This window comes from Camellia sinensis, chromosome 1, assembly GCF_055761805.1.
Source record: "Camellia sinensis isolate YWXY chromosome 1, ASM5576180v1, whole genome shotgun sequence".
NCBI classification, from domain to species: Eukaryota; Viridiplantae; Streptophyta; class Magnoliopsida; order Ericales; family Theaceae; genus Camellia; species Camellia sinensis.
The window spans coordinates 219174180-219189730 of NC_138961.1; the positions used below are offsets into that span (position 1 = coordinate 219174180).

Genomic DNA, 15551 nt, shown 5'->3' on the forward strand with positions numbered 1-15551 from the left:
TTGATCAATCCATAATACGGAGGAGGTTTGAGAGTCTTTATTTGTTGCATTTATTGAACTTGTACACTTTGGTTCATAAGCCATCATACAATAAAATTGGATCGATTAATGGTTTGTGAATCAAATTTACTACTTCTTTGAGCTGTTTGATGATAAAGAGGGGTAAGTTGTGCAAACAACCTTTGAGAATACCCTATTTGTGCTCTGTATGCTTTCTGTTGCAGCAGGAGGAACCAAGCATCAGTGGTCGCCAGGCCACTGTTTTTGGACGACAGGCTACCCTTTGTGGTCGGCAGGCCACCACTTCTGGCCTGTCGGCCACTTTTGTAAAATTGAGCAGTAGCTTTTTTGGAATAGAACAGAGCGGAGGCTGAGGTGAAAGGTGTTTACTGTGCAACAGAAGCATTCTGGCAGCAAAACAGTGTGCTTTTCGGGTAGAAATTCACGCATGCATGAGTATCCCTCGCTTCCCGGAGCTAATTAGTTAATTTAGTTACTTTTATTCATGTTGTAATTAATTAGTTAGCTAATTAGAATTTTGTAATTAATTAATTAGTGTAATTAATTAGTTAGTTCCAATTTGTAATAATTAGCTAGAATAGTTAATTAGTTGTGATGTTGTAATAACTAGCTAGCATAGTTAGTTAATTCGTTTTGTAATAGCTAGTTAATTAGCTTAGCTAGTTAGTTTATTCGAACCCTCCTACATGAGGGCAAGAAGTTGTAATAATGTGTATGTCTTCCAACCCCATGTCTTTCTCCCTTTTATTTACCTGTTTATGATGGTTAGTTTTAGGGCATCATGTTTCGTTTAGCATCTCTCATGCCTTGCATCCATTATCTTACATGTATTGGGCTCGACACATCATTCTAACTTGCATTGTTAGTTAAACATTTTTTGAATACATGCTTAGACCGCATGCTATCAAATTGATTCATATGCCATATTAGTAGCCGAGCCTAATAATTGCATATTGCATGTATTGCATTGGTCATGTTGCATAGTTAGGATCATGCATTTTTCTAACTCTTTTGTTTCTTTTGGCTCGCCTTGGAGTACTAGGTGAGCATTTCTGTGTTTTAGCATATTGCATTGTATGTTGATGTTGCCATGTTTAGCATGTTCACCATGAGGCTAAGTGCTTAAGTGATAAACTGTTTGAATGCCTGTGGATGAAGGCTAATTGCTTGAATTGGAATAATTTGAGCAATGTTCATATGCGATCACTTTTTCAAGTGGTACATATTTGAAATAATTTTCAAAAACAAACATAAAACTAAATGTTCTAATTCTTGCAAATTACTCTGTACTTATATGTGTGTGCATCATATAGTAATGTTAGTCTAATAAATCGGAACAAGAGCATATAATGTAAATAACATTCACATCATGATTAGTAAAGGCTGATCTTTGATCGGACGAGCTGGGGTGCTCAATTCATGACCTTCCCCTCTTATACCTAAGTTCCCGAGCCGAGACAATCTTGGTGATGACAGACACGTGGCCATTGGCACGAGTCATGGGTTTCCTAAATTTCTCAAAAATATTTAGGTGACGACTCTGTATCTGGCAATGTAGTCTATTTTTGGCATTTTTTTTATTCAAACTCGATTTTTCAAAAGATTTGCTGAATTTGGACTCTTTGGTGTTTATCTATTTCACATTGCACTTGTGAGATCAAATTCAGAACCGCGGAAGTCTGAACTGTAGGGCTTATTCATTTTTCGAAAGGAGCGCGAAAAGTCGGGCTACAACTTGGTACATCCAATAGTGCTAACAGATCAAATACAGAGTATTACAGGTCATACTTATCAGTGCCATAAGAAACCTCCGGTATTGGGTACGGATAACTTGTCAGTTCCATAAAGGAACCTCCAGTACTGGGAATGGATAACTTGTTAATTCCATAAAGGAATCTCTAGTACTGTGGAACGGATAACTCATCAGTTCTATAAAGGAACCTCTAGTACTGATTATGGATAACAGATTTGAGCCATGGAATTGTTGTCATGAATACTTTTCAATATATATAGACAATCATTCAGTGGACAAAACATAACATTTCATAAAGTAGATCTTATTGCATCTTAAAGAAAATAAATAAAGTTGAACATAACTTTACTAAGTTATTACTCACAGTTGGCTCCAATAGCAGATAAACAGAACAGATAACCAGATAGCTTACAGCGCGTGACCTACACAAACACAGAACGGATACTCATATTGAAACTCACCCTCAGATAGTACGTAACTTATTTCACTTTGTTCTTCGTGTGTTTCTAAGTCTTATCCTCATTATTGTGTCTTAATCTTGGCCTAGGAATGCCTAGGATACAATGAGGATGCTAAAATGTACTTGAACACATTTGACAAAACTTGCAGAATACAGGGGCCTCGCTCGAGCGCAACTTCCTTCGCTCGAGCAAACATGCAAAATGTGCGTGGTCGCTCGAGCGTACCTTCCTTTGCTCGAGCGGTCTGTAAACTCTGCAAAAGTGCTGGTCGCTTGATTTTTCCGCTCGATGCTCGCTCGATTCTTGCTCGAGCGTGAGACTAAGGTCCTCGCTAGAACGCAACTCTTGTTGCTCAAGTAGTCTGCAAAACATGTGAACTTCTAGGAGCATGCATTATATGTTCGAGCTAAATTTTTGTCGCTCGAGCGGAAGTGTGAAAATAAAGGTGGTCACTCGAGCAGATAGGTAGAATCTAGAAATTCTAGATTGCTGAACAAAATTCAAACTTCGAATTCAAAGCTTCAACACTCATCATTTGGACCCAAAAGCTGAGAAAACACTGGTAAACTTGGAAAACAATGAGAATTAAAGATCATTTCATGAAATTAAAGCCCAAAAGTTTGCCAATTGTGCAAATTCAAACTTGAAACTCAAGAACATGACATGTATGAATTAGTTTGAGCTCTAAGTTTCCAAATCATGAACCAATGAGATGCTAAAGTCAAAAACATGTTGAATTCCTTGAACAAAACCAAGATATGCACATGCATGTGGAAATTCTTGTGAATTAACTTACAAAATTATGGGCATTACGCATGCATGCATGATACACTCCCAAAGTCATCTATCCAAGCTCAATTCTTGTCTTAATATAGGATTTCTTTTGAATTCAAGAGTTAGCTAACTTAATTATATCATCAAAAGCTTGAATTCTCACCTAAACTTCCCAATTGAGCTTTAAGTAGTCGAATTCTTGAGTAATCAAGCTAATTCTCATTAGTTCCTAGCAAGTCTCTTCAGTTGAACTCAAGTCTCTCTCTCTCTCTCTCTCTCTCTCTCTCTCTCTCTCTCACTCTCACATGCAGTCTTCAAAGATGAGAGATTGAGAGTGTGTAAAGTGTGTAGGAAGTGTTAGACATGGCCTTATATAGGCTTGATTAGGGAGTGTAATCAATGACTAATTAAGTGACATTAATTATTCTAATTTAATTCATTCTGAATCGAATTTCACTTAAACCTACCATAAAATTCTAATAATCCCAACTAACACATAAATCAAGTCAATTTCATAATCAGATGTTGATAAGGCCTTCAATTCACAGAACAAAGTGGAAATACGAACAGATATTTTTACGATAGATAGATAGAAACACAAATAATGCAACACACATGCAATTAATGTAAAAGTTCATCTTAATCACTTATTAGGCATCGTTAATCATGGTTTAGTAGCTAATCATAGGTCGGGGTTATTATATGAGATTTCTTGAAAACACACTAGGAAAACACTTCTAGAAGAGAAGATAATACACTGAAGTACACACTAGGAAATTTCACAAGCACAAATACACACTTGACCCAACACACTTAACTAGAGATACCAACAAACACACTGGACACCTATCACTTAAGACCCATAATATTTTTCTTCCTAACACACCTGTAGCAACTTATTACTCACTTCGTGTGCTTTGTCTCAATGTTACCAACACAAGATGATCCCAATGTCCGTTGGACATTTGGACTGGTACACTTAATCTAGACATCTGGCACACATTTTGTCTTGGGAATTGTCGACATGCTAAATCCTAAATTTTGTTAAATTAATTTTTTATGCCAATTAACTCTATCCATTACAATTGGCATTGGTACCTAAGTTTGTTAATTAGTGATGACCATTCATCCATGTAATACACATGTAGAAATTCATACTTTTACAAACGTTTGCCTACTCCACATGTGCACATACAATAAACATGATTCTTAATATATTTGTTTTTCTACAGTATTTAGCTGCTTATGTTTCTGAATCTATTATGGCTGCTTATGTTTCTGAATCTATTTAGTCATGCCTTCAAGACCATAACTCTAAATTTACATGTTAAATATTTAATCCCCGGAAAATCAATCTTAGTTCAGTGCTTAAAATAGAGTGGAATTAATGTCCAGAATTGGTTTCTCCTGTTATAATATTCTGCATTTTTGCCATGTAATATTGTGTAGAGAGTTGAGTTGAAGTTTATATTCTTCTCATGCAATCGGTATTACAGTTTTCAAAGTGGTCCATTGATGTAACTAGCTTGTCTATTTGATCTAACTGAGTAGTTTCTGAAAAAAAACAGAGCAACAAAATGCCACAAATCTCACTGAAGCATTTAAACAAACACTTGCAAGACATTATATAAAAATCACAACATAAATATAATAATAGTACATTACGACTAACCTTTTATATTGAAAGATGAAAATCAATAAATTCATGAGTTAAAAGATTATATTTTCAGATTGTATAAAGTTTTATGCCTAAAACAAGAAGATCATAAATAAGTGAGAAAGATAGAGGTATTGTGCGTGTCTGATGAGGGTGAGAAAAAGAGAAAGAATACCTAATGAACTTTGATCGTAGAAGATGAAAACACAGCAAATTTGTGGTGTAGATGGTAGATAAGGATTGAACGAAAAACAAAAAATGATAAACACTTGCTTCATATTTTGGCTCCCGCCTCTTTGACCCGCCAAAATCAAATTTGCTTCACTAATTTCAGGAAAATCAAACTTCCCCCTCTGTCTCTATCTCGATCGCCTCTACGGATTTTGCCTCATCAAATTTGGTTTGTTTCCATCATTTTCATTATTTCCTTGGTTGTATAATATATATATATATATATATATATATATATATATATATATATATAAATAAATAAAAAAAGAGTTTGGCTGAATGAGTAATAATGTTGGATTGAGTTTGTTCATATTGTCAATAATAAAATAAAAAAAATAACTTTGGTCCTTATATTTTTTATTAAATCAATTGTAATCTGTAATTTTTAATTTTGTATTAATTTGGTCTAATTAATAATACCGTTAGTGTTTTTAATGAAAAATGATCATTGAATTTGTTGAGATTAATTGAACAAGTTGAGCAAATTTTTTATTTTACCTCTAAAAAAATGACATAGCTCACTTATATGCATATTTGTCATTAAAAAATGCTAACAATTAGGGTTAATTACACTATTAGTCCCTCTATTTTGGCTATTATGTCATTTTAGTATTTGTAATTTCAATTGAATCGATTTTAAGCTTGAATTTTTAATTTTGTCTCAAATTGATAGATTTTGTTATGACAAATGCAACCTGTCATTGTTTTAGGAGTAAAACAAAATACTGGTCAATTCAGTGACTTAACCTTAACCAATCCAATGAAAAATTTCTATTAAAGACCCTAAAGATGTTATGAATTAAATTAAATGACGTAAAATCTAAAATTAACTGTCAAAAGTGAGTCAATTAAAACTATATGGAAGAACAAAATATAAGGATTATTGAAGTGATTTACCCAACAATTATAAGCAATTGAAAGAAATTGAGATAAATTCGTAAACTCAGAGTGACAATCGAGTTAATTGAAAATACAGGGATTAAAATTCATGAAACTTTATCATTGTACAGGAAAGCAATTTCAAATTTTATTTTTCCTGAAATCATATAAAGCCATTAATCAATTTTGTACATGTGGCAAGTACAGTTCAAAAAACATGCTATATTAAGTTTTATTTATTTATTTTTATTCATTCTATGCATTTTAAAATTTTTGAAAATATATTGGCATTTTTTGTTTTTTCAAAAATGCCATTATAAGCTTGGAAAGTTTTTGGCTTAGTGGCATTTCTCAAAATACTATAAAATATTTGTTTATGACACTTTTTACCTAATGCCATAAAAAGTAAGTTACACCTACCTAATGTAGTGACATTTTTTTAAAAAAATGCCATTGCTACTAAAGTTTAGTGGCATCTGATGATAAATGTCAAGAACATAATTTCTTGTGTCATTCTTTTATAAAATGCCATAAAATTGATGTGACATTTCTTTATTGAAATGTCACTATAGCCTTATATGTTTGTGGTTCTGTGACATTTTTCTAAAATGTCACCAAATTTTATTTTTGTGGCATTTTCTAAAAACATGTCACTAGTGTAGTATCACTAAAGTGTGTTTTTGTTGTAGTGACATTTATGTTGTAGTGAAATGACACTTCTTTAAATTGAAATGCCACTAGAGCCTTGTATGTTTTTGGCTCTGTGACATTTTTCTAAAACATGCCACTAAATATTTTTTTTGTAACATTATTTAAGAACATGCCACTAGTATAGTGTCACTAAAATGTGTTTTTGTTGTAGTGTCTCTTCTTATATTTGTATAAAAATGGACACTTATGGTTATATCATTATGAGTCAGATTATGAAATAAAAATTGAAGTGTTAAACATTTTTCATTTGTAAATATCTTACATATTAAAAAAATAAAAAAAAAATGTGTAGCTTTTGGATATGTGTTTATCAGTTTTGTTTTATGGACATAAACAATTGATGTTTTAATTTAAAAAATTAAAAAGTAAAAAAAAAAAATAGATTGGGTTTTTTAAAAATAAAAGAAGCCATCTAACTCTTCTATATACTATTTAAGATGGACTATTTTAATCACATAAAAAAATAGAAATTATATTTAGCGAGTATCCCTATATATTATGTTATTATATACAACTATAACTGTAACAAATTAACTATAATATATATGGAAAGTTATATTAAGCTTTCATTTTCAATTAATTGAATTATAATTAACAAACTAACAAATAGAAGTAATGATATAATGGGATAGAAAAAGGATAAAAATAAATTGAACACAATGATATTTAAAAGTTTTAAATTTACTTAGTTATACAAAAATCTAATGTTATAGTAAAATTTTGAATTCTCAATAAATTTTCATATTTTCTATAAAATAAAAAATAAAAAATTTGATACCTATTTTTTTAACTTCAATTTTATAATTTCCATTGAAGAAAACAAAATCCAATCAAAATTCTTGGCATAGAACAAACATAGATACTTTGATTCAATTGCAACTATAATCACCAATAATTATTCTCTACCATGTAAACCTGTAAACAAACACATAAACCTCACTAAAACCAAACCAATAGTAGAGAAAGAGAATCACACAGGCAAAAAATAAAATTAAAAAACAAATAAATTTATGGAGTGGGAGAATGTTACCTCTAACAACTTAGATCTTACCTAATCCAATTTGTTAGCTCCTCTGCCAATGCCTGCGAAGTCTAGGAGTTAGGATGACTAATCAGATTATTTTTTAAATAAGACTTGAAAATTGATAAATTTGTCCCATTAAGAGATTCAAAATTTTGATAAATATACATCAGAAAAATAAATAATCATATTACTAAATCATAATTCAAATTTATATATTGTCATATTTTTTTTAGATCCATAGCTAAATTCTTATCTTTTTTTATTTGTGTGGTTTCTATTTTTTTTTTTACAATTTATTTAAGATGGAGTTGTGGCTATCTATTTTTTTTTTAATTTAATTTATTTGTGGTTTCTATTTATTTTTAATTATTGTTATTTAGGTAAGTTATGATGTGAGTTAGATATGTAATAGACATATGAGTTTTATTAATTTAAAATATGATGATGGGAGATATTTTCAAATTAGATTTGTTTAGATGAATTTTAAAGATTTTTAAAATTTAAAATTAAATATTGAGATGCAAAATAAAGATTTTAACTGAATAAATAAAAATTAAATTTATTAATTTTATCTGTTTCTATATCTGATTTTTAGTTTTTTTTTTATGTTATAATATAATATATAAGATATTAATGGATGCCCACAACTTTCATGAAAAATATCATCTGATTTTTTGGGGAAGAGAGAAGGAAGGCAATTTTTAATTTTTTTTTTTTTTGGGAAATTGGTAAGAGAGATTAGAATGGAGAGATTATGAAATATTTTTGTTATATTTCCATTTGAAATCCATAAATTACGAGATAATTATTATTTCTAAAATAATTAATAAATAAATCAGTAATAGTTTTTTTAATCTATTATATAAATTAAAAAATTAATAATTTTAGAAAATTGATTAATTTGTCCCATTAAGTAATTTAAAATTTGGGCTCTTTTTTGATAAATCCTATTTGTAACTGTTTTATTCCATAAAACCCAAACTATTTCTGAATATTCCATTAGGTCCATTAATTGTAAAAGGACGAAATACCCCTCCTCCGCCTCTCCCGCGTGTAACCGATTCTGCCAAAACCCATTCCCATTCCAACAATTCAATCCACAAAATTTCCAAAACAAAAACTCAATCCACGAAACCAGATTCACATCGCCTCTAGTAACCCTAGATTCACATCGTCTCACCAACGTCGTCGTCGTCCACCGTCCAGCGTTGACCCCAGATTCCTCTTCATCTCACCGCTGCGAAGGTTCACATCGGAAGGAGGGTGCTTCTTCATCGTTGGATTGAGTTTATTTCATCCACTGAGAGTGACCATACCCACCCACCATTAGGAACAAAAGTAAGCAATACCATTCCCCCTTTTGCTTTTCAATCATAATGTGATCACCGATGTATACATCCACCTTCTGGTTTTCGGATTTGAATTTGTAAACATAGATGTTTTCGGAATTGATTTTATAAACACAGATGATGCAAACATTCCCATTAGTGTTGATTACTGGGTAAACTTATATTAGTAGACACTGATGTGAACATTCACATCAGTGTATAATGATGTGAATGTTCACATTACTGTCATTGTTGATATTGTTGATTGTTGATGTCCACAGAACCCCCAAACTTCACTCAACAATGTGATGGAATATGATGTAAACATTTACATTGTGACATTAATGTCAGACTTGTTTGTGTTGTTGGGTGTTGTTTGGTGTTGTTGGTTCCACCCAATGATTTTTAGCAAATTATAACATAATGTGATCACCCATATAAACATTTACATTGCCCTGTAACTGTTGTTGTTTTCGTAATTGATTTTGTAAACACTGATGATGTGAACATTCACATTAGTGTTGATTACTGGGTAAACTTACATTACTAGACACTGAAGTGAACATTCACATCAGTGTATAATGATGTGAATGTTCACATTACTGTCACTGTTGATATTGTTAATTGTTGATGTCCATAGAACTCCCAATCTTCACTCAACAATGTGATGGAATATGATGTAAATATTCACATTGTCACATCAATGTCATACTTGTTTGTGTTGTTGGGTGTTGTTTGGTGTTGTTGGTTCCACCCCTTGATTTTTAGCCAATGATAACATAATGTGATCACCCATGTAAACATTTACATTGCCCTATAACTTTTGTTGTTGTCGGAATTGATTTTGCAAACATAGATGATGTGAACATTCACAGTACTATACTGGGTAAACTAGCATTAGTATACACCGATGTGAATGTTGAGACTACTGTCACTGTTGTTTGATGCTTTTGGTTCCATCCTCTGTTTTTCAGCCAATTAAATGTTCTTATTTGAACACCCAGGTCTTCCCCATAGATTTGATGGCAAGCGAAAGAGAGGGGAATCCCATGCCAAAGTCAAACCTGATCAAACAGCTGTTCCTGAAGAAGTGAACATAAAAAAAGTTAACTACTGGTCAAATTTAACTGGATTGGTCAAACTGTTAAAGGATACCAAATTTACAAGTGGCCAATTGAAGTGCCTTAGAAAAACACCGTTTGGGCCATTATTTGACTGCTTGATCAGTAATGAAGTCGACCTCAACCACTGCATGAAATATGATGATGTCATTGTACGTATAGTGCAGACATTCAAGCCATCTAGTGGGAGGTTTTACATTGGGGATAAAAACATTCAGATTTTTAGAAGCGATGTATCACTGATTTTGGGGGTGGACTGCGGCACCAAGTCGATGGACCTTTCTTATGGTGCAAAACTAACAATCGACATCATACACCGGATGTGCAAGGATGTTAGTCGGTTAAGTGCTGCCAAAATACGAGAAATTCTGAGCGAAGCATTAAAGGGCACCAAGAAACAAGACAATGAAGAGGTCGCAAGATTAGTTTGCATGTATGCATGCGTCAAGCTCTTCTTTTCTACGTCCGGAGAGACAATTGGATGGGCTTTCTACTCATACATGGACCCATTAGACAACATGATTGAGTATGATTGGGCTGAGAGCATCCGGGCAACCCTGATGGGTTCATTGGGCGAAAACTGTGGAAAACCAGGGCGAGTCACCGGATGTGTGATGTTGTTAATGGTAAATCTCATAAAACTTATTTTATATTTAATATGAACATTAATGATGTGAATGTTCACATTACTGGGCAATGGAGTGGAAGTTGACATCAATGACGTAAACATTCACATTACTGTTCAGTAATGTACAAACACACATTAGTAGACACTGCTGTAAGCATTCACATCAGTGTAGATTGATGTGATGGTAGCACCAAAACAAATTTGAAACATTCACATAACTGATGTGAACATTTACATTACGAGGCAATGGTGTGGAAGTTGACATCAACAATGTGAACATTTACATTACTGTTCAGTAATGTATAAACACACATAATTAGCTACTGATGTAAACATTCACATCAGTGTTAATTGATGTGAACATTCACATTACTGGCCACTGGTGTAAACATTCACATCAGTGTTAATTGATGTGAACATTCACATTACTGACATTTGTTATTTGTTTCAGTACTGGTTGTGTGAGCATACAACAATCTTACTACCCCACAACCCCAATGCCATTTCACGATGTGTAAAGTGGGACCTCACAGCCTTACATAGCAACATGAAATCCATATCTTTGGCTAAGCTTGGTTTAAATGAAGTAGAAGTACAACCAAAAATATTGTGCCCATTCACATAGTGAGACAAGGAACTATCTAACTAACATAATGTTTCCAACTACAGGTATATGGCGGCGAGCTAATGGCATCCCCAACTGAAGCGAACATGTACCATCATACAAAATTGAATATGGAGTCCAAACCTGAGATTTTGTCAAGTGCACCAGCAAAGAAAGATGAAAGCAAAGATAGTCAACGCAGTGATGACAGGGATGGATTTTCTGTCGATGCAATGGACCTGAATGAAGTTGGACATGATATCAACCCCAGTTGTAACACCCCCAATGCTGAGAAAGGTATCATCAAAGCACAATCAACTGAGCCAGACATTGTAGATGTACTTATAAAAGAAAACCAAAAAGCTTGGGGTCTTGTACGACAATGGGAAGCGAAACTATTTGACCAATCGGGCCCATCCAATATGGACATGGACATGAAGAATTGCATGGAGTGGAAAGATAAAGAAATTCAGCGGCTGACAAAGTTGGTCGTGAACTTGGAATGTGAAAAAACAATTCTTCAAGACCTTTTTGAAGATCAGTCCGTCTACATTATCACTCAAGTTGAAGCACAAAAGGCTCATGACAGCCTTAACAAGCATCCCATTGCAGCATTAGAACACATTATTAGCCCACCATCGAGGGTAAATCAAGCAGAAAGTGAGGAAAGAGCACCGGTTGGATGAGTTTGAATACCCCAACTTGCCTGGTCAAAAGAAAAGGAAAGAGGGAGCCGAAGAGCAATCCCATGCAGTCCAAATTGCACAAGATTTAGACAAGCATCCACAGAAAAAGGAGCCAACAAAAAAAGAAGTTAACCTTGAACAACAAACTCAAGGTTTGGGCCAGCATGAGCAAACTCAACAAGCAAAAGGTCCAAAATTTGCACAAGAACGACGGTGATGAGTAAGTGATCTTACATATCCCCAACTGAATTTTTTTTCTTCCTCATGTTCAGTTCACATACATATTTAATAAATTAGATCATTTCATAAATGTGCAATGTTAACATTAACATTTTCTGTAATCACAATGCACAGGTTGCTAGTGTGACGAGGGGACTCAAAGACTAAAGATGTGTATTTTGATGACATCATACATATCATCAAGGAAGAATCAATAACCAACAGCGTATGGCAACCGTAAATGTGTACAAAACACAGACACACACAGACACACACACTTTAAAAACACTGTAAATAATGTACTGCCACCCCTTTGTTTCTGCAGGTGATAGATGCATATGGTGAAATTCTATTTGAACTACAAGGGCTAGTTAACCCAAGTTTGGAGGATTCAGCATTCAGCATTCATCTTTACAAGCACATGTTTGGTAACCACTAAACTTTTGCTTTGTTTATGTTTCAATAGATGTGAATGTTCATCTCAGCATTATATGCTTATATTGTTAACTTAAATGATAGGCCGATGTGAATGTTAACAACAACATAAAAATGACATATGAGAAGATGCACATTGACAGATGTGAGCATTAACATCATTCGCAGTGAAAATTATATGCCTATTATGTTGTTAACTTAAATGATACACAAATGTGAATGTTAACAACAACATAATATAACAGGTGTGAACATTCACATCTGTAATACATTGCACGACTGTTTCACAAATTAATAGATGTACTCATTCACATCACTAATTAGTAATAGATGTGAACATTCACATCATTCACATCACTAATCATTAACAGTGTGAACATTCACATCAGTAACATCACTCACATTAACAGATGTGAACATTCACATCATTCACACCACTCACCATTAGCACATGTGAACATTCACATCACTCACATTAACAGATGTGAACATTCACATCAGTAACATCACTCACAATTAGCAGATGTGAACATTCACATCATTCACATCGAACATTGATATAAATACTAGGTACATCATTGTACGCCCTTTGTGTGCAGAAAATCATGCAAGAGTACCCCTCCACAAGAAAAACAAACTGATTGATGTACACATCAAGGAGTATCAAGCCCAGAGATTCTTAATCTTCCAAATACACGACAACTTCCACTGGACAATTGTTGTGTACGACGTGACAGAGAATGTATGGAGGCATTATAACTCGCTGCGCCCAAGAGAAGGCATACATGACCCACATATTGACAAAACATAAATAGTGGTAAGTGGCTGACACATATAATACTTGTATGATGTGTAATATTGGAACTTAGACGTATGCACTGTGTTGGTTGGTGCCTAATATGAAATTTCATTGTTGGCAGAGGGACTACATAGAGGCTTTGGTGCGCAACATTGGACCATCATCACCATTATGGACCAAATTATCAAGCCAAAATACTTCGCAAACAATCATATCAGTAGACATCTGTCCTCAGCAAGCATCAAATTCATAAGCCTAAAATCGATTTGTACACATGTTCCACAACCACTACCCGCCTAATTTTCAAAATCTAACAAGAATTTTGCATTTTCAGGGTGGATTGCGGACCTGCAGTTTGTTACATCATGAGGGCGCATGTATACCATGAAGACATTGTTGCCAGCCTAGATCGCTTTGAATGGTGTCAAATAAGAGACTAATTAGTTCACTTTTTTCTGAACCACAGAAAGACAGTACAATGTGAAAACCTATAGGTGGGGGGTGTCCACCTATCATTGTTACCCAAATCTGTTATCCACATTGAAGACAATTTAGTGTCAATAGGTTTTACATATTGGAGCAGACTAGCTTAATTGTAAATCAAGTCTATATAACTGCTTGTACAGATACTTTTCAGTCAATATATGTATATGCATTTTCAGGCCTATTTTGCGTTGGTCTTGACACATGACATGATGTGAATGTTCATATCACAGAATGATCGTACACTTTCTTATGTTTTAAACCATACTACATGGATATGAATATTGCTTAAAGTGTTCATGTAACACAATATGACAGGTGTGAATATAATATTTCTTAACACAAGTCAATATTCACATCTATTAATTTGATGATGTGAACATTCACATCACAGCTTCTGATTATTTGAATGGCAGCAATGATGTCATGAATATTCACATCTTATGAGTTGATGATGTGAATGGTTACATTGATGTAAACGTTCATGTCATTTACTTTGATGCTGTTAACAGTAACAAGAAAGTGAACATTCACACCACATAAATGTTTAAAATTTCAACCCATGTGCAATTATTCACATAATGTGATTATATTACACAAGTGTGAAAGTTAACATCATGTATTCATCCAAAATACAACAACATAAATGTCAAATTGGAACCTTAAAAAATTAAAAACAAAACACAAATCAAATACTAATGCATTATTATGTTTGCCAACGCAACGTAATCTTATTGTAACATAATCTTTGCCAACCGACACAATCTTATTTCAAAAATGAATATAAGAATCCAATGTAAAACACAATGTTGAAATGAAAAATGTACATCCTAAATCGGTTCCGTGCATGATTTCCGATTATGGCTCCCCAACTTATCACATCTCCCGCACCTTATTTGCTTCAGTTTCTCGCCCCTTGATGGGATCCTATTCTTTTTCGGCCTTCCAGGTGGTCTTTTCACAGTTAGCGGGTATATAGTGAAGTCCGTGGGATCAAAAGGCGGCTTGTCCACCGATGGTATAGGGAATATGGCACCCGAATAGGCTGCACGATATGTCTCTACATGAAAGTAATTTTCCACACAATCATTGAGATTGTAGTGGCTCTTCTGAATAGCAATAACAGCATGGTCACATGGGAATCCGTTGATTTGCCATTTGAAGCAAGAACATGTACGCCTTGCAACATCAACAGTAACAGATGGTATCGAATGAACTTCAAACACATCATCATTGGCTTTGCTAACTTGCCAAGACCTGCTGTCATTGAACGAATCCATAAGCCTTGTTTCGAATGTAGGACAAATAAGCTCATTCCATTTGTTTGCTTGGTCACGCCGTGCAGACATTTGCCGCATCAACTGAGTACGAATTGTGTCCACCATTTGAGTGATAGGAAAATTACGTACTTCTTTAATTCAGTTATTAAATGACTCCACCGCATTGGATGCCATCTCCCCATAACGCATGCCCCTGCACAACATCACAAACAATATACAATACGGAATTTAACAGGTCTGAACATTCACGTTGACAGATGTGAACATTAATATCATTCCCAGTGAACATTATATGCTTATTATGTTGTCAACTTAAATGATAGACATATGTGAATGTTAACAACAACAAAATATGATAGGTGTCAACATTCAAATCTGTAATACATTGCATGACTGTTTGACAAATTAACAGATGTGAACATTCACATCATTCACACCAGTCATCTTTAGCAGATGT

The 15551-nt window shown here is 33.8% G+C and overlaps 1 protein-coding gene across 1 annotated transcript; it reads right to left on the reverse strand.

Annotated features, from left to right (window-relative positions):
* Window positions 1-14644: 14644 nt before the first annotated feature.
* Window positions 14645-15199, reverse strand: LOC145822519 (uncharacterized). Its single transcript, XM_082919700.1, has one exon. The coding sequence runs from the start codon at window positions 15197-15199 to the stop codon at window positions 14645-14647; it is 555 nt and encodes a 184-aa protein (XP_082775826.1).
* Window positions 15200-15551: the final 352 nt, after the last annotated feature.